This window comes from Ceratosolen solmsi, unplaced genomic scaffold, assembly GCF_000503995.2.
Source record: "Ceratosolen solmsi marchali unplaced genomic scaffold, CerSol_1.0 scaffold28, whole genome shotgun sequence".
Lineage (NCBI taxonomy): Eukaryota > Metazoa > Arthropoda > Insecta > Hymenoptera > Agaonidae > Ceratosolen > Ceratosolen solmsi.
This window is the reverse complement of record NW_011948429.1, coordinates 2,232,603-2,255,954: the sequence shown is the minus strand read 5'-3', so window position 1 is coordinate 2,255,954 and position 23,352 is coordinate 2,232,603. Positions and strand designations below refer to the sequence as shown.

At 29.4% G+C, this 23,352-nt stretch overlaps 1 protein-coding gene across 1 annotated transcript; it reads left to right on the top strand.

The window, feature by feature from the left end:
• Positions 1–1,444: 1,444 nt before the first annotated feature.
• mats (MOB kinase activator-like 1) lies at positions 1,445–6,459 on the top strand. Its single transcript, XM_011501520.1, has 5 exons — positions 1,445–1,875; positions 4,343–4,509; positions 5,174–5,401; positions 5,473–5,636; positions 6,182–6,459. Exons 1-5 carry the CDS (start codon positions 1,862–1,864, stop codon positions 6,260–6,262), a joined length of 654 nt encoding a protein of 217 aa, XP_011499822.1. The 5' UTR covers positions 1,445–1,861; the 3' UTR covers positions 6,263–6,459.
• Positions 6,460–23,352: the final 16,893 nt, after the last annotated feature.

The following is a 23,352-nucleotide window of genomic DNA, read 5'->3' as shown; positions in this document are numbered from 1 at the left end:
ATTTTTTTTTTTTGTTTTCTTTTTTGCAGCCCTAAATTCGATAATAATTTATAAATTTTAATTTCAAATGGGCGCAGAGTCAAAAGGCTCTTGCTGGAATTGTTCATTCGTCGTCAAAATATATATCACCATGACATATTGTTAAATTGTCGCTTAAATTTCATTAACGTCAGTGTGACTTTAGTTAAGCTCTTGCTTAGCGATTATCAGATGAGCTTGCTCAGGTAAAATCTGGGCTAAGTCAATAATGCCCAAATTAGCGTTTTGTTAATTTATTATACCGCTAGTTGACAAAGCCAATAAATAATCTTTAATATAAGTGTCAATTTATCGTATCCTTAATCTCATAACCATGAATCATAAAATAATTTATGTCAACTATTAGCGACAATATGCATAAAGCAGCGCGTAATAGCTCGTTAAGTTAGGTATATTACAGGTATTATTACACGTAATTCTCAATCAATGCCAAAATGAAATCGTATAATGATAATAATGGGTCCACCCATGCAGCCAGCCACCGGCGAATAAGCCTACGATAAGCAGGTAAATACGAATACGTCGGACACGGAGTCTGTGCTTTTAAATTTAACAATGACGTTAAAAACAAGCGGAAGGTATTTAAAGTCGCCTTCTCGAAGTCAAGTCCACTTGGCTCGTATCGTATCGCGCAAACGTGAAAAATGCTGCGCTTTACTCATGCGTTTTTTCAAATACGTAATGGAATCGGTTTGCCGAGCGATTAATAATCCACGCGGTGACAAAACATTCGGGCATGTTCATTTATTAACGCTGTAGGAAGCGAAGTAAGTGTCGACCGGTGTAAAACCGACATAACACAACAATGAAAACACGCACACAGAAAGACTCTCGGTTATCGAGACTACCGTACACCTACAAATGAAGTCTGGAGAGACGAGGAGGAGGAGGAGGAGGAGGAGGAGGACGACGACGAATGGCGCGAGAAGCGGAGTGGGGTTAGGCGGTCGAGTGGGTGGGTAGGTGGGGTGGGGGATGGAGAGAGACCGAGAGCGAGCTGGAGTGGCGTACGCGTGTGCGTGGTAGCGAAGGGGGGGGGGGCAGAGAGTAGATAGAGGGAACGAGACGTCATTCGCAAGCGCTAGTAGAGGGAGACGGAGCTAAGCGATCACGGGGAATATGCAGAGTCGATGCCGCCGAGGTGTGCGCACTCCTCCTAGTGCAGGATAGAAAGACGGCCGAGGCGGACACGCAGGTCGTGCGCACACCTTCGTGAAGGAGAATAAGAGAGAGAAAGAGAGAGAGAGAGAGAGTGCGTCACACACGTTGTCTATATGCTTGGACGAATTCGTTGAGACGGCTGCCGCGCGCGCGAGCTCCGAAGAAAGGAGAGGAGAGAAGAAGAAGGCGGCGGCGGCGGCGGCGGCGGCGGCGGCGGCTGCGGCGGCGGTGGCGGCGGCGACGGGACAGCAGCGACGACGGCGACGACGACGACGACGACGACGACGACGACGACGAAGACGACGACAGTAGCAATAGCGGCGGCATTAGCATCACTCGAGCTTTCGTTAATAAAGTCGAGGTTAAGGACGGCGGCGTCGGCGGCGTCGGCGGTGGCTGCGGCGGCTGCAGCTGCGGCGACGGCGACGGTGACGAGGACGACGAGACGCGGCTAAGGACGGGCAAGATAGCGAGACTATTCGCGAGCTGCCGTGGGCTACGCGCGCCCCCGATCTCCGCTTGCTGTTGTCCCGTTCGGCTGCTTGGTCAGCTCCCCTTTTATGCGGCACACAGCAGTGCCACCAGTGGCCAGCAACGACGTCGACGACGTAGAGCGCGGCAATTGCCCGGATCGCTTCTCCTCGGCCGCCTTCCCGTCACGATGAGCTTCCTCTTGTGAGTTTTGTGTTTTGTCGTCGTCTAGAGACGCACCCGAGCATCCCAATACCCCCATAGCCCTCTTGTTCAAATACTATTAGGCCTTAATTTGTTTTTCCGAGATCTTGGGTACGTGCCTGCCTGCCTGCTACCTACCTACCTACCTACCTACCTACCTACCTACCTACCTACCTACTTACCTATCTACCTACCTAGTTACCTATCTACTTACCTAGTTACCTATCTACTTACCTACCTACCTGTCTGTCTGTCTGTCTGACTGTCTGTATATATCATCGTCCATACATCCTAAACTCTCTTCCTCGAGTTTCTCCTCGTCCCTTTCCCTCCCCATGCCCTTCGACACCTCGTCACTGTCCGCCACGCCGCACCGACCATTGCCTGCCTTCCTTTCATCTGGTAAATTTCGCTCGCGAAAAACAAAGTCAGAAAAGAGAAAGGAAAGGTGCTAGTGGGATAAAAGGAGCAAACAGGCTAATGTAGACTGATACGAATTGAATTGATACTGTCCACTTTGGATTCGTATTTGCCTGCAACGGCTTAGTCTTATTTATTTCTGCCCCCCCCCCTCGCTCTTTCTCTCTCTCTCTCTCTCTCTCTCTCTCTCTCCCTCGCGCATGCAGGCATACACACACACGCACTCTCTCTCTCTCTCTCTTTCTCTCGCTTTCTCTGACACCTATCCTCTTCCCGTTGCTTTTTTTCATCAAAGACAATTGTTCGTGCTTTTTTATTTTATTATTTTATTACGTCTGATAAGAGACATGAAACAATGAGAATTACCGAGAGACTTTCTAATTGGGAATTGAATCAAGAAAGCGAGAAAAATTGCACGAGTGCTCAGAAAAGGAACGCAATACAGTGATTTTTATAGACATTTCCTCTCTCTCTCTCTCTCTCTCTCTCTCTCTCGCAATAATGAATTTATCGTCTGCGAAAAATAATCGAGCCTCCAAAGTTCTTTTGTCTCTCTCTCTCTCTCTCTCTCTCTCTCTCTCTCTAGGTTCTTGACCTGAGTTTACGTGTGCGCTCGACGTGAATTATATTCTTTGCTTTCTATTCTATGTACGATTGTGACGTGAAAAAGAATCCCCTCCGTCTCAAAAAAAAAAAAAAAAAAAAAAAAAAAAAGTTTTTAAAGTCTTTCACTTTCATTTAAACTTATTACACTTTTCACGTTATTTAAATCAATTGTGATTCAAGCAATGGTGATTAAAGTTTTTTAATCTTTTTACTTTGATATCTAATTTTTGTTAAATATTAGTTAATTGAATTATTTACATCTGTCTTTATAATTTCATAATATTATAAAAGAGCTTTTTTGAAATTCAACAATTGTACAAATTTATTGCAACAATTATTTTAAAATATTTAATTTTGTAATTTAATAAAGAAACTAATAAGGAATGATGATATTAATAAAATAAATTAAACTTAATGAATATTTAAGTACTTATTGGAATTGTCAGTTTTGTATTAAAAATTAGCCGGGTTTAGCTTTCTTTCTCTTCTCTGTGATCTCAAGTTTTGTATTCTGACTCACAATTTTGTATTCTTTTTTTCCATAGCTTTATTTCTGATTTAGTAGAAATATATTTATAAATAAAATAATTATTAACAGGGACAAAAGCTTCTTTCATAATTTTCAATTTAAGAATCTTTACATTTTTAATGTCATCGAATAAACATAAATGTACTTAGTGTATCATTACTAAGTAAAAATAGACCATTTAAAATTAATGACATCATTGGTGATTATATAATGGTCTTTAATCTTATATATTTTATACTTAAAAATTACAAATTTTGATAAAAAAAAAAGAAAACAAAAAAAAAAATTAATCAAAGGAACTCCTGCTATTTATCAATTTTCAATACCAATTGTCAAAACCAACTAAATTTAATTTGTTTTGCTTTACTTATGCAAATGAAAAATATATGTTATTAAAAGTGAAATAATTTTTGACTATCATTTAAATAAAATATGTTATGGTATCATTTTTAACTTGTTCATCAATAATTCAGTATTTCCTGTAGAGGAAATGAAATAAGGTTATATTAAAAATTACTGTCCTTCTATACTTATCTGCCTTTGTTATTTACATGATTTTAAATAGAGCAGAATACTTTTTTACCCTCTTGATAAAAGAGAAAAAATAAATACATACACAAGTTTTCTCATCTACGGCTGTTCCACTTGTGATGAACTGATAACCTTCTTTGAGACCGAAACTTATGTCAGTTAAATTGATGAAATGAGAGAGCTGACGCGCTTGTACAGACTTGGGTACTATTTATCTTTGATTTTCTCTGTGAGAGATGTTTTCAAAGATTTGCAACTTTATTTTAAACTGCTTACATTATAGATATTATATTCGAAATCTGTTTTACAAAAAAAGCAAGGGAAGATACTTATTAAATGTTTAATGTTTCTGGTAATGCTGAGACGATTTATTTTACGTAGTGGAAGCCGTTCTTCAAAGACTTTTAAGCCAAAGAAGAATATTCCAGAAGGAACTCATCAGTATGACTTAATGAAACATGCAGCTGCTACTCTGGGATCAGGAAACCTTCGTCTGGCTGTTATGCTTCCGGAAGGAGAAGACTTAAACGAATGGGTTGCTGTTAATAGTGAGTAAAATTAGTAATATTTTAAAGCTTTATCGATTGCGACTGGAACATATGGAATAGCAGTTTGAAAGGCGGCGTACGACAATACGTTAATATCTATAAGAAATATTAAATACAGTAGTGCTGATTCTTATATCAAATTATTTGCGAATAAAATAATTAGCATTTGGACAATTTTTATTAATACTAAAAGTAATTTTCTGGAAAAAGTTCATTCTATGTATTTATCATACGATAAGACAAGCTTTTTTTTTTTATAATAGCACTAACAGAATTCCGTATATGCTATTAGAAATATTGAATTAGAGAGTTTGCTAATAATAATAAAAATAAAATAAGATAATTGATAATGAGAATAAAAGTTTAGGAATAAATTCATTAATAATAAAGATATGATAGCACAATATAAATATATTTACCAGACGATTGTAAAGCTCTAATTCAAATTTTCATTTTTCATAAGAATCATCTATTTGTTTTGAACAATTTTCTGAAATATAAATTATTTTATATGAGAATGTATTGAAAAAAAAAATTAAATCAAAGTATATTAATGCAAAAATAGGCAAAGGGAAGAGGAAGAAATTTTTAATTGACTTTAACATTACATTTCATTTAATAGAATTATTTAAGAATGAAAATAATATTGAAATTTGTTTTATAGCTGTAGATTTCTTCAATCAAATAAATATGTTGTACGGAACTATCACAGAATTTTGCACCGAAGATAGCTGTCCAATTATGTCAGCTGGACCAAAATATGAATATCATTGGGCTGACGGACACACGGTAAAGAAACCCATTAAGTGTTCAGCGCCTAAGTACATTGATTATTTGATGACATGGGTGCAAGATCAGCTGGATGACGAGACACTTTTTCCTTCAAAAATTGGTAATATACTTTTGTCCGATATCTTTATACATAAACTAGAAGAATACAGTGTCTGGATTGTAACATTTTAGGTGTACCTTTTCCAAAAAACTTTCTTTCAATTGCAAAGACAATATTGAAACGACTGTTTCGAGTTTATGCACACATCTATCATCAACATTTTAGCGAAGTTGTTCAGCTTGGCGAAGAAGCACATTTAAATACTTCTTTCAAACACTTTATATTCTTTGTTCAGGTACGTAACGAGTTATGTCTCATTAATGTGGGATTTAAAGTTGACTGATTTGAAAATAGTTTTGGGAAAATTTAATATACAATGAGAATAAAATTAGAAATGAGAATAAAATAAAATATTTCATATATCTATTAAAAAATTTTAGTATTTAGTATATAATATTAATAATTAATGTAGTTATTAGTAGTAAATTTATGAAAGTGTCAATTTACATGTCTGTTAATGAAATAAAACAAAAATTATCTGATATGAACATACAAAAATCAGTTTACGTATTCCAGCATTTGTATTATGCGAAAAGATACAACGGCTTATACTAAATGATACTTGTATACAGCTTTATGCCAGTGAAGCAGAAACGTTACAAGAACATTTCATGCTAATTCCCAGATCTTAATTAAACACCTTAATTTCATTAATTTTAAATAATTTGTATAAATAAATTAATTAACTCATTTATTAATTGAGTCTACGTAAAAAAGGATGATGCCACTCCTTAGTTAAGTAACTTTCCTTCGTTATTAAGAGCGTCTCGTGGTTTTCAGGAATTTAATCTGATTGAACGACGGGAGCTGGCTCCCTTGCAGGAGCTCATAGAGAAGCTAACGGCGAAAGAGGCGCGATGAACGTCCCTGGACATTAGCTGAAATAATAGAAAAAGAAAAGAAGAAGAAGAAGAAGAAGAACTTACAGAAGATGAATTAAGAAAAAGCGAAGCACTGTGAAACCCTTCCAAAGAATCTCTCATCCGCGCGCGCTCCGCCTATCACCGTTAAGTAATTATACCGTTGTAACTACACGCATATTATTTAAAAAAAAAAAACAAAAAAAAAAAAACTAACCATAATGGCTTACTCTCGACACGTACGTGTATGTCTGTCACCGACAATTCTGCAGTATCGTCCTTTGCCGAGATTTGTCATTTGACGATTTCTACATTTATCCCTCCCTTTTCAACAATTTCTTTTATCGGTGGTCCAATGTAGAAGCTCTTTTCGAGTGTTCCGAAGTGCTTTACAAGTCGAATTCTTCAGAAGGCAGAGGCTCTCGAGCCAGGAAGGCTCGATTGCGCAAAGCTGACGTAAGGATCTTTTACATGAGCTTTACCGCTGAGTAAGGAAACAAACACAATAGACAAAAAGCATCTGAAATTAAAATCACGATTGATAATGAGCTGGCTAAGAGTATAAGAAAGTGATTGTTGCTGAGCGAGACAAATAAACTGTACGAATGCGCGAAGTTTGCGAATCGAACGGACGAGAAATTGTTACTATTGGCAAAAATGTTTGCCTCGTGGAATATGTATGGTGGTACGGTGAAGGGAAGAGGGTAACGAAGATGCAAAAAAAAACAAAAACAAAAAAAAAAAAACGAAACAAAAAAAACAAAACAAAAAAACAAAACAAAAAAAAAACAAAAAAAGCACTTCTCGGTGTTTTTTCCTTGTATACGGATCTTTTCTGCTTTCTAATTCCTTACAGCGTTAATTTCTATACTTTCTTCTTCAAATTCACTTCTAAACATCCTTAGTGCTGGAGCACGTAAAATAATTTCAAAAGACTTTTTGCACATGACAAGTAGTATGTCGATGATCTTAGAATCTTAGATCCGTGACGGTCATCCGAGTCCTATCTTGCTAATCTTTCATCATTTTATTATTTTAATAAATATTATTATTATTCCTATAAATTTTTCAATCATTACCCTAACTTCAAATGTACGAATAAATGATCCAAGACCAACATTTATTTTCTTCTTATTTTCTCATACTACAATAGCTTGACATTTACTATAATCAAATTACATTTCTTTATTCAACGTAGATGATTTTGTGCATCGACGTGAAATTTGTTAAAATAATTATATTTATTCAATGTTAGAAGCTGATTGATTATAAGATACGGGCCATTATTATAATACCTTAGAGCTCTTTTTAGTTTAAATAATATTCTGATTCAACGAGTGTTCAACAAGAGAAGTAACAGACTGAACGACATTAATCTTTGACATTCACTATTCTTATACTTTTCATAGTATCTTATTGTAACAGCATTGGTGTATTAAGGGTATTAGGATATCATACAACTATTATTGTATTATTTCACAATTTTATCAATCTACTTTTATATTTTATATACAAACGTATTGTTCAGTGCTTCGCCTACTTTGTGATTTCTTTTGTTTTTGTTTTTGTTTTTTGCTTTTTTCTTTTGTTTATGTGATTTTTCTTTAGCCTCAATTGTGAAAGATGAAATGACAAATAATGCGCGCGTGAATAAAATGGAAGGACCATTATTTCGTATACAGCTCTCATTTTACTAATTATTTTTTCAATTCATTCGGTATATCATTTATAATGAGTAAGCACACAAAGATAATGATAAAATAATTTGAAGAAAATCTTCATTTGCTTTAGATTTATTAACAATTTACATGTTTTTAAAACTGTTTTTTTTTTATTGTTATTTTTATTATTATTATTATTTTAATTTTTTTTTTTTTTTTTTTTTTTTTTTTTTTTTTTTTATAAATGTTTGTATTGTTTTTGTTTGTACGCACATGTGAAACGAAACGTAACGATGAAATTTCATTTTATGTACATATCCGCTTATACATTATTAAAAGCATGACATTAATTTTAAGTATGAAAGAAATGTTTGTTTAAAAAAAAAAAAAAAAAAAAAAAAAAAAAAAAAAAGAAGAAGAAGGTACCCGAGGTACTGAACACAGTAGTCGTTTCTCGAAATTTTATTTATAAAAAAGAGTGGAGTGTCAATAAAGCTGTGTAGTATAAATAGAACTTTTGCGTTGTGTTGGATTGACAAGTCGCTTCTATATATCCGTCGTATTAAGGAAAAAAAACTTGTCGGAAGCTTCTATAACGATCGCGCAATAATATTGAAAGGAATGATTTTTCTGCAGTGAATTGTTTCTTTTTTAGAAAGGCGATCATGCCGTCGAAAAGAAAAATTGTCGATTGTATAAAGTACGCTTGAGATTTTAATCAATTTTTTGTCGTGTAAGAAAGTGTCTGCAATCTTCGCTTTTTCGCTTTTCATTAATTTTCTTCTACAAAATCAATGGATAAAAATCGCTGAAAAAGTTTTGGATGAGAATGAAAAAGGATCTTTCCATCAGACTCGACTAATACGTATGTGAATATTGAAAGGACTGTGTCTTGGATATAACAGTTCGTTTTTGGTGATGTTACCTTTAAAGAAAAAAAAAAAAAAAAAAAAAGAAAAGAAAAAAAAAAAGAGGTTAACTCGATCGATAAGTCGTTTCTCATTCTGTAAAATGAAAGTAAAATTTGTAAATTGAGATATTTTGGGAAAAATTTGAAGAAAATGCAAGTTGAACTTGTAAAAGTTTCTATAGCGAGAGAAAATCGTTCAACCGTTCATTATTCAAAGTTATTCGAAGGTCTTTTTGTTCTTTGTATGAAAGTAAATCTTGTAAGTACGAAGATTATCTCGAGTCGTTTATTTATTAATTATGACTGGCAATGGCGATGTATCGAGTTACTTTAAAAACGATTTTAATTTAACAAATATTAAATAAAAATATACTTTGAATAAATGTTTCATGAAATCGTGTTTTTTTGTTTTTTTTTGGCGTGGCTGAGGGGGGGGGTAAGCCGCAGATTCTATTTGTTAATCTTGGTAAATAACAATTTTGTTTCATCAATTGCTTCTTAACTTATATATTTATCATAAGTTCTGCAATCGTTTTGTCATTCAAGATTATTAATTAATGTTACGAGTCGCGAAATATTATTATGCGAAAAGAAGGAAAAAACGAGTATATCATAATTTTTCATCGACTAGCGAACATTCACCTTGAGTACTTAAAAACATAAAAACATAAGTATTCCCCTCAGGATTTGTTAACACTGTTCTTTGGTCTATGGATTAAAATCAATAGATAAATATTTCTGGAACAATCATATTTCCCGTGTTACCTTTTATAATTTTCAATCTAGATAGTAATGATATTATTATTCCTGCAAGGATCCTCTTGATAGGTCCTATCACATATTTTTTTCTATGCACTCGCCACTCGGAGGACAAATACGTAGCCTTTAAATCAATTTGCGATTGAGTTGATTTTTTTAAATTCTTTTGTTCTCTTTTGTTTTTTGTTTATACCGTTTTTTTTTTGGCGTCGCCAATTTTCCGTCATATTTTGTCATTGATCTTCGAAGTGTAAAAGCTAAGTTTCTTCCAGTCAGCGTAACATTATGATGCACTCATCCCTTCTATCATCGTCCTCCGTCACTTTTCTTATTCGAACTTGTATCCGTTGTTTTATATCTTTGGATTATTTATTCAATTACAAGTAATTAAGTATATGCAGCTTGTCTCTTAATCGATCATTGTTCATTAGGTATTTTTAATAGAGGAAATGCATTTTTTTGTTTTTGTTCTTTTTGTTCATTGTATTTTCCTTACATTAGACCTCTTTGGGAATACTTATTCGCAGGAAATATTGAATCGTAAAAAGTTGCTGCTGCATTAAACAGAGAGCATAATAAAATTCGAGAGACAAATGCAAGTGTCACTGAATTGTGAGAAGTTAGCGTTCGTTGTTAAGCAAAATTCGGCCTCAACACGAATGCTTTTTTAGCTGTATATTTTATGATAGATATTAGAAGGTTGTCATTACAATTTTCGAACATTTTACACATTTATAAAGAATCGATATTTAAAAATTGTGGCAATGTCGCTCCTCAATAGAATTGCAATATGCAATACTTTTTGTAAGTCTACATTGTATAAAATGTATAGAAGGAGTTAAGAAAAGTTTGAAGTGAGATAATCTTAAAAATATGATGTAAGTCAAATATAGACATAAATTAAATATTATTAATGCATTATTTGGTTAAAAATATAATACATACATACACGCACGCGCGCGCGCACACACACACACACACACACACAAACTAACTAACTAGCTAACTAACTAATACATGCTTGCGCGCATATATATATATATATATATATATATATATATATATATATATGTGCGTACGCCTGCACAATGTTTTGTGCGTGTTTCTGTGTGTGTCTGTGTATGTGTGTGCGCGCGCGCGTTGTATGTGTGTGCGATGTTTGCGTGCCTGCGTGCTTGTGTATGCATGTATGTGTTTGTTTGTATAAATAAATTCAATATCATTGTTTTTATTTAATTTTATTTAATTAGACAAGAGTAAACTAAAATTGTTAAGTTAACGTGAAAATCTAAATGTACCTATTGTTTGCAATATTTTAATCATAAAGTTTTCACAAAGCTTGCAAAATTTCACACACCTATAACGATAAGATATTCTAGATGGTGATTTTAGTTCATTCTAAAATTCGCAAAATAAAAAAATTTTTGTAATAATTGCTTAAAGGCAAGTGCTAATCTATATTATCAATATTTTAGAATACAAAATGATGAATTTGATGAGAATAAAGGAGATGGAAATGATGTAGAATGTATTGTTTATAAGTCGAGTAAGTAGTAATCGCCTGCACAGTGCATGAAAATTACTAATCGAGAAGTGCAAAGAGATATGGAATGTTAGGATCTTGAATCTTCGTATGTTGAATTCGGACGTAGACTGTCGGATCTTCTGCCATGAAGGAGATGCGGAAATTTCTAAAAATTGCTCGTGCACGCGATTACACATAGAATCCAATATTTAAGGTTCGGGTCGGCTAACTGCTTGTCTGGGACTTGTTGCTTAATATTGGATTCGGGAAGATATTAATTGGGAAGATACCATACTGGATAACCGAGTTTGAGCTCGTCGAAATGGATCTGTCAAAGCGTCTCCTTAATCGTAGCCCGTATAATAATAATAATAATAATAATAATAATAATAATAATAATAATAATAATAATAAGAGGCTTGTAGTGCCCTTTAACAGGAAGAAGACGGCTTCGCGTTCGTCAATGTGCGTAATTATGTGTTATTGTAAATGTTGTTTGTGTTGTTCTTAACAGGGTCGTGAAATATGATACGATAGTCCTGGATAATTAATTCGCAGGATGTAATTGATCTGTTTTGTGGAGGTTCCGGGATCTGAACGGAGAGAAATCGGGAAATGGCTGTGCCGTTGCTGCTAGAATGTCAAATTGCGGCATTTGTCGCGACATTTGCTGTCTGTTGTGTTTAGAGCTTAGATTGTAATGTTTATTTGCTTATTAGAAGCACATAGGGATAAAATAATTTTAGTCTAGCCGCTTTTATCGTTAAGGGAATTATCCGAGCTGTTCAACGACTTTAGAATAATTAAGTTTTTCATTTGCGTATTTTAGAATGAATGACTTTTTGGAATGCCATCGACTTATCAATTTGCAAAACATTGTACAAGGGCATTTCTATCGTATCGTGCTTAGCAAATAGAGCAAAAGGTCTTAACCCCCCCCCCTCTCCTCCTCCTCCTCCTCCCCCCGCCTCCCCCTCCCACCGCCGCCCTTTTCATTTCAGAATTCACTTTTACAATTCAGTATCGCAAAAGAGCGCAGCAGTAAAAGCAGGACTTTTACGGCTTCTTCATAATAAATAATAAATCAAATTACACTTTATATCTGATTAGGTATATAGACTAAGAAAGCAAAAAGGTGTATGTTAAAACCGAATTTATCGTCTTCGCTTCGTAATATTGCTGCTGCTCCGCATTTAGCACTTTTATTTATAACTCTCCTCGTGAATCAAAAGAGACCAAATTAACGGAATAAACGGGATAAGAGTGAAGTTATGTGTCTGATCTGCCGCGTGTATTTTTCCACCGTCAAAACATCTATATTTTTCAATAACGTTGAAATATAATAGTTAAGAGTTATTAAGAGAACAAGTGTCGATGAGAGGTAACCAATATGTGATCGTTTTTACGAGAAGCCGAGCGAAAAATTTAACAAAATAATGCGAACATAACTGTTGTAAGCGGTAATAGACAAAAATGTGTGAACAAAAAGAAGAGATTCGCGCTCGTCTCTTTGGTAAAAAATGGCGTTGCAGATCGTCTCGCGGCGCTTGTAAGCACACATTCGTCCCGAGAGCGCCACGATCGATCGAAGCTAGTGCCAGAGGCTCTGGTGATAAATCTGTGCAATGTAAATAGTATTTTTTTTTTATTTTATTTTTTTTTTTTTATTTACAAATAAACAACAAGCCGATATAATCATATATATATATATATATATATATATATATATATATATATATATATATATAGAGTCTTCTTGTCTTTATGTACTTCACCATGGATTGAAATTTAACGATAAGAAATTGTATATCGACCAACTATATATACATACAAAAGGAAAAGAAAAATCACGAAAAGCATTTCTTCTATAAAACGAGAAATTTTCGTAATATTTTTGGTGAAATATTTTTGGTAAGGAGCAATTAATTTAATTCAATGATTGTATAAAGCTTGACACGTATGTTATCTTAAGACCGATATATAAATATATATATCTATTTAAACGAGTAGAATTTTATCGAAAAAATATTTTATCATCCTCCTATTTTTGCTGATCATGTAGAAACATTTACGAATCATTTACAAAGCGTTTAATGATAATTTATAAGATCAATAAGATGAGTTATTTGACGCATAAGCGTCAACGATCTAATAATATGAGATGTCGTTGCTTTCATTTAAGATAATTGCCCTAATTTAAATAAATTCATAAAATTGTGAATTTGATAAGTTAAGGTTGCCGTAAGACAATTATTGCTTATTAAATTCTAGACGAATTTAATGTTGTCATACTCGTTAAATAAAATGATATTTTATGAATATTTTTATGCTGATTAGAAATGATTAATTCAAAATCGACTTAACCGTCATTTACAAATGTCCAAAGCTGTCAAATAGAATACTTGAAATATGCATTTGAATAAAGCTAGACTTAGTATTATTATAAATATAAAATGACGTACCTTCCATATGTGGCTTAAAGGATGTCGAATACTACATGCTAATAAAACAATTTATCTTCGCATATAGTCATACTTACCTCTAAGGACTGTACATAAATAATGTACTCTTTAAATCTATGAAATTGTCTATTCATTCTATTTTATAAAGAGAAAATAAAGTAAAATTTGAAAACTATTTTAAACAGTGCGTGTACAAGTACGTACCTATAAATAAAAAATATGACGGTTTATTGTGGCTTTCTTATTAATCTGAATAATAAATAATTCTCTTCATATTGTTTAACGTATCCCACAATAAGTTTCATCAATATTATTATGTAAAAATATATTATTTTATGATGTTTTAGATTGAAAAAAAATATCTTCAATTCAGCTTATCATATTTTATGTGTATATATATATATATATATATATTTTTTTTAAATTCGTTTTTTCATTATTTTTTTCTTTAAATTTTATTCAATAAAAATTTACGCGAAATCATCATCCGAGTATGAAGTATGGGATTTTTTAAATTTGCAAACACAGTGCATTAAATTTGAAATTAATACAAATAGATTGAATAATCAGATCAGATAGATTCATAATATCAGTTATTAAGATTTGCCGATCATTATTTCGACATTAAGAGGAATAAATTCTTTACAAAAATATTGTATTATACCATAAAATAAATCGTTAATTTTATTATATTAAATATCATTTATTATTTAAACTGGTGTTCGGAATTATACATTTATACATTTATATATATATATATATGTATGTATGTATGTGTGTGTGTGAGTTCGTGTGTGTGTTCGTGTGTGTGTGTGTGTGTGTGTGTGTGTGTGAGTGTGCGCGCGCGTGTGTTTGTGGCAATTATTAATGCAACAATTTGGTCCATTGAATATATAGTGAAGCGAATCATTCCTACGATAATTTTGTCATTTTCCATTTTACCAATATTCCATCTTTGTCGCGCAGAGTTGATGCAATTTTATAATTTATTTTCCCGAATAGAAAACAAAGTTTAACTTAAAAATAAATTATTATCTTTCTTTATACATTATATTGATTTTAATTTTTTTGCAATTAAATTAATTATCATTTCATCGAAATGTTTTTATAATTAATAATCGACTTATTAATACTTATAATTTATTTATAATCATTGTAATAACTATAATTAATTGTAATTAATTTTTATATTACAAATAATTTATGTATAAAAATAATAATTTATTTCATTGTATCACTAGTTTTGTTTAATTTTATTATATTAGAAGTCATTCATTGTTATTTAATGTTTTTGATAATTCTTAATATATCATTTGCTCTAGTATTTTATTCATACGAATATAAACTCTAAGTTTCTGTTAATGTTTATTTAATCTTTGTAGAAAAGTTTTACAATCGCTTTTAGAGTTTATTATAAGAACGAAGTACATATAGATATGAATGTTTTTCAAGGACTTGAAAGCTTAATAATTGAGAATGAAACAAGAGGTCTGAGTCTTGATACTAATTAATATCTTTTTAATTATTTAGGATATCTCGAAACATATACTGCTAAAGGGCGGATGTAGTGCACTAATGCGTGAGAGGCAATACAAACGCCGAGACAGGATTGGTCGATGACTTTCCATTTGAATTAATTTCAGTAGAACATTCATTATTATTATTTCTTCGTAAATATATTGCCTTTAAATGGAATTAAGAAAACTTAAAGTTTTCATAAAGAAATAATACTACGATGTATTTGATAATTATCTTTTTACTTTTTACATTTTACAAAAGTTTTTTTTTAAGGACAAACAAAAGGAGAAACGAAGAATGACTTGAAGTAAATAATATTAATTATAAATGAACTTTCCAGTTCAGATGAGTATATTTAAAAAAAAAAAAACATCTTCATATTATTTATTACTTTTCCTTTTTCTTTTTCTTTTTTCTTTTTTTTTTCGTCATTTATTTTTTTCTATTTTAATAATTCATTTTTTTATAGGCATACAGAGGGTGCCGGGAGGGGGAGAGATATTAATTGTCGATGAATCAAAGTTGAGAAAATATGAAGAATAGTAAGAATTAAGCTTATAATTTATATAAAATGAAATGTATTACCAATAAGTTTTTCTTACATATATCATAAGTATATAGTAATATTATTCTATATATTTATTTATAAACTAACTCATTTTATAAACCAAATTTAACCAATATAATAATACATAAATATTTTATTTCATGATTAACATTATATTTCTTATATTATATTAGTTAGATAAGATTTTTTCGACTAAATCCTTGTTTGCTATTATGGTTCTTATTAAATCATAATGACATTTATAATATGCCAATAAAAAAAATGATATAAGGAAATAATATGTAATAAAATGTGACTATAATTAGTAATCGTAATTATTATGATTGTATTGCGTTAATGTATTTATGATATATAATACTAGATTATTAGATATATTAGACGTAGTTTAACTTTTAAATGTAAGGAAGAATTTTATTGTTAAAAATAACTTTTCAGAATTTACATTAGATTTTGTTTAGTAGTAGTAGTAGTAGTATAAGTATCGGCAATTCTTTGTTCATGAACAAGATCGAGGTCATTGAGGTTTCAGGTTATTTTGACAATATAATGGTCAGTAGAATGGAAAATGAAGATAATTTTTACATTGATTATTCCGAAGCAAATTATCAGAATTTTTGCATCAAACATACTTGTTTTTTATTTTCCGGCCATTTATTTTCATCGAAAAGTGCTAAAATTGATCTGTCGTGAAATTACTTTGAGCTCACGATTTCATATCCGCTCAACAATTGCGTCTCTTTAAAAATAATATCTACATGAGGAAAAAGAAGGAGTAAAGAGAAATGGAAAATCCTTCGTCGATTAGATAGATGGAGACGAATCTCGTAGAACGTGGTAAGTGCTTTCGGTAGTTTGATGGATACGCGTGTAGGAGTATTCATGAAAATATGCGAGGGAAATATTAAGAGATATGATGTGAAAAGTGTTTTCTATTGGTTAGATAGGGAAATTAAGAGGAATTTGAGCACAACCGAGCAATTTATAATTGGTTTCACAGTCACTTAAATATTTATTGATAATGATCAATTGACAGATTAACCGAATTAAATTTGAATGGAAGAATTGGTGGCTAATAAGTCTGAATGTTTATAGTTGCCAACAACTAAATATAAAATAAAATGCTAATAAACATTGTTGAAATTAAAAAATTGATAATTGTACATTATTAATAAGGTGCATAGTTCTAATTAAAAGAAAATGGAAGAGTTATATCAAGGATAATTGATCAATTTAAGTAGCTTTTGCTTTAAAAATAAACAACATTACTATATTTAGATTTTAATATGTAATTTAATATTTTACAAACAGAAATAAATGAATCGATGATGTATAAATTTCGAACCATATAACTATGGAATTAATATATTATGTAATTTACCAACTTACATGTATACATATGATGTTAATCGTTTTCTTTTTTAGCAAATTATTAATTGTTATTGAATTGAATTCTGTTAATGAATAGAAATGTTATTATTTGAAATTAAATTATTTTCTCATTTATTATTAAAATTAAAATACTTAAATTTAAACTAAAAAACTATTGTAATAGCGAAAAGTAAATTAAATTTTGATAACATATGCTTAGTTATCAATTGTATTATTCATAATAGTATTAACAATATAATTACTTAGATATTCTTTATTTTAGACATTTTTTTTGAAAGCGTGTTACTTGTTTTGATGATCAATTTGTTTTTGACATTAATAATGAAAAATATTTAGTTATGCGTCAATTTACAGTTTCTATAAATGAATAATAAGCAATTTTTTTTTCTTTTCTATAAGTTATTTAAAGTTATTTAAAGTTAAAGTTATTTTAATTGACAATTTAATTAAATGAAATTTATTAAATAAAATTTTAAAAGAAACTATCAGCATATTAGAGAAATTTGGTAATATTCTAAAATTTCTTTTAGCAATGTATGTCATTTAATTAATAAATTGATTGAGGTTAATCAAGGCGAACGAATCAGATATGCAAATTCAAAATTGAAAACAAAAGATATAATCGAATTGATTTTAATTTCATGATTTTCCTAAAATCTTATGATCTTCTATTATAGCATATACATGTGCACGCTTACGTTTTTTGTTTTAATTTTCTTACTAATAAAAATTGTAGTGAACAGAACGTAAAAAAATTGGTATTAAGTTAATATTTCAAATTTACAGTTATTTATAGTTAATATTTCAATAAAAATTTGAATGTTATATTCAATATAATATACAGGCAAATATTACTTTGTATTAAGCATAAAAATATAAGTAAAGGAAAATGATACTCCATAGGTTGTTATTTGAAATTCAAGGGCGACAATCAAAAGATATTTTTTATTCCGTTAAAATAAAATTCTATAATAATATTGAATTTGTTGAAATGTGCGAAAATTAAATTACAATACATATATCATTTCGCAGAATCACAATTTAATTTATTGAACACTAGTTTGAAACAATGCGGAAATCGCTTATATTCAATAAAACTATAAATTATCTAAAAATTATACTAAACATTTTTTTTTTTCATTTCTGAAAATGTTATATTCACATTTACATGACATTCATAAAACATATGTGTTTATTCGTATGAAAAATATAAGACAGAGTATATCAAAGGAATTTTAGCGAGTTGTATAATTGTGGAATGTAAAGGAGAATTCATTACTTAAGATTTGGATGGAATGGCGTTAATGAGTATAATTACGGAATTTATACGCACTTCTTGGTTATATAAAGACACATCATTTAAGGTTTGAGAGATTTTAGTTGCGGTCCGAACGAAGATCTTTTATTGTAATTTGTCAAATAAAGCAGATAATTAATTGGACTAATACGTATACTGGTATTGTGATTAATATTGAATATGATTTTCATAACTGTTTTATTACTCGTAAAAATATACTTAATAGGATTCGGAACAAATGATAAAAAATGTATATATACTCACGTTACTGTGAATTAAATTTCAGATGAATGATATCGATGTTTCTCATCACCTAAATTACTTTCCAATAATGCCTAGAATACGGAAAGTAATTTATTCCCAGCACTGATGAAAGTTATGAAAATTCTATCTTATTATTTCTATATAAATTTATTCTATATAAATCTTTTCAACAGTTTTTACTTAATGTATATTTGTTAATATAATAATTAATTTCTAATAATAAGGTGCTAATAATAAATACAAGTATTATTTTTACAAAAATCAAGTTTATTCATAAATTTATAGATATACACCTGTTACGTAGAAAGTTTCGCCTTTTCGTTACCTTATTATTATTATTTTCTTTTTTTTTTCCTTTTTTTTTCTTTTTTTTTTTCGTTTTAAATTAAGGACACCTCGACGATATTTCGCGTATAAATACAATAAATATGAAACTATTCACTCGTTGATCACGCAACTCGCGCTTACATATAATATAACAGCATGCGTCGCATAAAATACAGCGAATGTGGCATTTGATTACCAGATTTGCGAAAAACTGAATAGATAGTAAAAAGCTATTAGTCTCTTAAATCGAAGGAACGAAGGAAAAGTATGAGCAATTGTTCTTGTGCACATGTGCACTAATCGCCAAGGTGTTCTTATGAACATTATCTCTTATTTTATTAATTTTATAATATAACCACTCGAGCCATTATACAATATATTTATGTATATTTTTTTCCCTTTATCATTTAATCTTCGTGCTTATATTATTAGTGATTTTTAATATTCTATTATTTGCTGTATCGGAGCGAGTATTTAAAAATGAAAGTTTTATTAGACATCTCATATTATATATCTGTGTGACCTTTTCTTAATATTATTGAACATTAAAATATTTATTTCACTGTGCTTTTCTTAAATTATACTTCATATATATATATATATATATATTATTTTTTTTTTTCATAGACAAATTACACGTATAATTTGTATTATTGAGTACATTTCTTCTTTTGTTGACATTTTTTTTACAGCGAATGTTGATATTCATATAAAAACAAAATAATCTTTTAATATTTAGTGTTCACTCATTTGTTCTTTTGCTATGTAAATTGTTACATCAATAATGCTATCATTTGCCTGTAGCTTTATCTTTTCGATTTAGCAATAAATTTTTGAGACAATTATATATATATATATATAACATATAGCTATGGCAGTTAATAAAATTACTGCTAAATGTTAATATATATTTCATTAATAATCGTATATTTATATCATACATAGTGTTTAAGTAATTAATAATACACACACACACACACACACACACACACACGCACGCACGCACGCACGCACGCACGCACACACATATATATATGTGTATTGTTTTTCCGAGGGATACGATTGTTCTATTAAAATGTTCGCGCACTATTAACCAATTTAAAAATTATCTTTCTTATGATAAATTATTTCCTTATGGAAAGAAACTATTGGCTTATTCAGATAGAAGTATGTAAGAAGCATAAGTGTAGAACCAGTGGTATTCTAGTATAGATTGAATAATTTATTCGAATACAGAAACGCTCGAATATGAGAATTATAGTCAATTGTAGCAAATTCTTAAACTTGATGTTCAAATAGTTAATATCCAGTTATTAAATGATACAATAATAATATTTATACAATAAAAATCGTGATAATGGAAACATTGCATTTTAGCCTCGTGTGTGCCTTTCAATATTTGCGTTATGTATGTACATGAAATTACAAATGTAAAATTTTCTTTTTTATACATTTATGTTATAATAAATAAGTGATACATATATTTTATAATATTAATTTTTTTATTAATATTTTTGCATAACATTTTATGCATAGATATTTCCACTATAGTATAATGCTCTTATACTATGCTATAATATTAAAATTTAGAATAAATGTTAAAATTTTTTCAATGTAAATTATTCGATATTTCAATGTATCAGTATAATTTTATTTCATATCCTACAAATGATAAAATTGAAATGTCTTATATTATAAATAATTGAAGATTGTTTGAAATTATTATTAATAATATATTATTTTAATAGATTATGGAACATCTTTATTCTCTAGGTAAATGAATTTTTTAAATATGCTTAAGTTAATAATAATTTTCTATAAATTTCAATATTTGTTAGTATGCAAGCATTTTGAACGATGATATTTTATTAGATAACTGATTTAGTTCTTAGATATGATTTTAAATATAAATATTTCTGAGTTTATTAATATTTCTTCCGATAGCAAAATTTTCCAAAGCATCTAACAAGTAAGACGATCAATTATTACTGACTCAGATGGAGAATAGCAGATTATGAATTAAATTCTTAGATATTCCTTTTTTAATTTTATTCAGGTATGTACTTCATTTATTAATAATATTTTTGATAATTCAAAGTATATAAAAAATTGTTAATAACGTACTTTCCGTAAAATACTTTCATCGGTACTTATAATGTAATTAACTAATTATATAAATCTTAACTGAAATAATTCAATAGCTTATTTTCCATAAGTATAACGTCTTTTTAGATTATTCTATTCCTTTTTTTTTTCTTACTTTTTAATTTTTGCTAGTATTTTTCATTTTCGTTGTAATTAAGATTTTCTAAAAATGATATAAGACGCAACATGTTTTAACGTTTTGCCCACTTTTTTTATAAACGTTTAACATGTATTGTTATTTGCAACTTCTATGAACGAATTAATATCTAAACGTTTATTTTTAATTAAATACTTAATCGATTACTTAGATAATAAAAGTTTCGTAAGAAAAAAAAAACAAACTAATAAATAGCTTTTATATTTCATATTTGTATAAAAACATGAAATGTAAAAAAATTATTTGAAACGGTATAACAAAGTCTATTACTTTTAGCAAAATATCTTGGCAATGAAAATGATGTTATCCCATATTGTACATAACAGCCCATTTTCACTAAATATGCATATGTACAGATATGATGATAACCTTTTTCTTTTTTTATACTAAAAATTTACAGCCAACGATAAACTTTTGCATAAAAAAAGATTTTTTTTTTTTAATCCTACGTGTAACATAGCATAGAGAAAATATAATTGCTTTAATTTAACAATAATGCAATCAATATTTATAATAGTAATTTTCATTGAAACAATAAAAAAAAAAAATGAATAATTCCTTAAAATTTTGAATATTATTTGATGTGGGCATATTAAAGTCGTTGTATGTAAAACTTCGCACAGTGAAATGTTATTCATTCCACTGTATTTTTTGCTTGACATTAATTATTTAACTTGGATATGTTAGGACACATATATTCTATATCGCGCATCTTCAAACACGTCTCATTTTTACATCCATTAGTTAATAATCAAGAATTAACAGGTGAATAATTATATATTTAATTCTTTTTAATCGAGTTTATATTTTTTAACTTAACCAATTTTAAGCTTCCGACGAAATTACATTATTAACATTTATATTAAAACAATAATAGTTTAAAGATTTGGTATATATTTTCTGTAAATAATATTGCAATAAAAGTGCATTAGAATATATTTATTTGTACTATTCCTATAATTTATTAAGTAAGAGCAACATTTATTATACAACATGTGCAAAGTAATATTTATAATAATTTTATTTACAAATATCAAGTGTTCGATATTAGTATTATAAAGTGTCAATTTTATAAGAATTTATATTTTTACGAATAATTACGACAATGGCTGTTGAATTGTTTAATATTAGCCAAGTACAAAGTTTCCATTTGAGCTCAGTCATAAATTAAAATTTGTAATAAAAATAAAAATGATAAATTTTATTGTTGATGAATTTGAGCGATTGTTCGATTAAAAGTAATAATTGTCATTTTATTCAAGAAAAATTTACATTCCGAGACATAAAAATATATTATATTCATTCAAAATAATAACTCATTGCTCATTAAAATGATATATAAGCATAATTTACATAAATCAACTGTCAACAGAGAAAAAACGTAAATATCAGCGATTCATTTATAATATAATCGAATCATTATTATATCTTACATTTTTCTATTAATTGTATATGTTTTATAATTAATGTAAGCATTAAACAGTATTCAACAAATAAAAAGATACGCATAATAGACATTTCAATCATGTATCCTTCACTTTTTTCTTCATCTAATTAATATCTTACGCTACTTTTATAATAACATTTGCACCATATTTATACCCGCATATTTTTATTAAAATTTATCCTTTGTTATTTTTATGACGTACTTCAGCTGTTTATGTTGTATTTTTAAATTTTATTATAACTTACGAAACAAAAGGCCTTTCTATAAACATCACGACTTATAGTAAAATGTCGTTCTAGGAATATCGTATTGTTTATATTTTGTTTATATTTTTTTTATTTATATACATTTTTATCTTTTATACTTCAACTGTTTCTATAACATCATTTTCGTTCTAATTTTTTTTTTTATGGTTTACTTTGCCGTGCTTTGTAGTAAAGGTAAACTTTGAGGAACAGAAATTTCTGAATTTAAGTGATCGTTGGCGCAAAAGTATTTCGAAGATATAAAAAAATTTATGAAAATATTTTATTCCTTTTAAAAATAATTCATAATAGAACATATTTTCCTTAAAATCTTATAGAGGCGTTATATTTTTAATATACGGTATTTGGATAAATTTTGTCTTTTTAATAAATTGTATTATTAAAAATCATCAAATT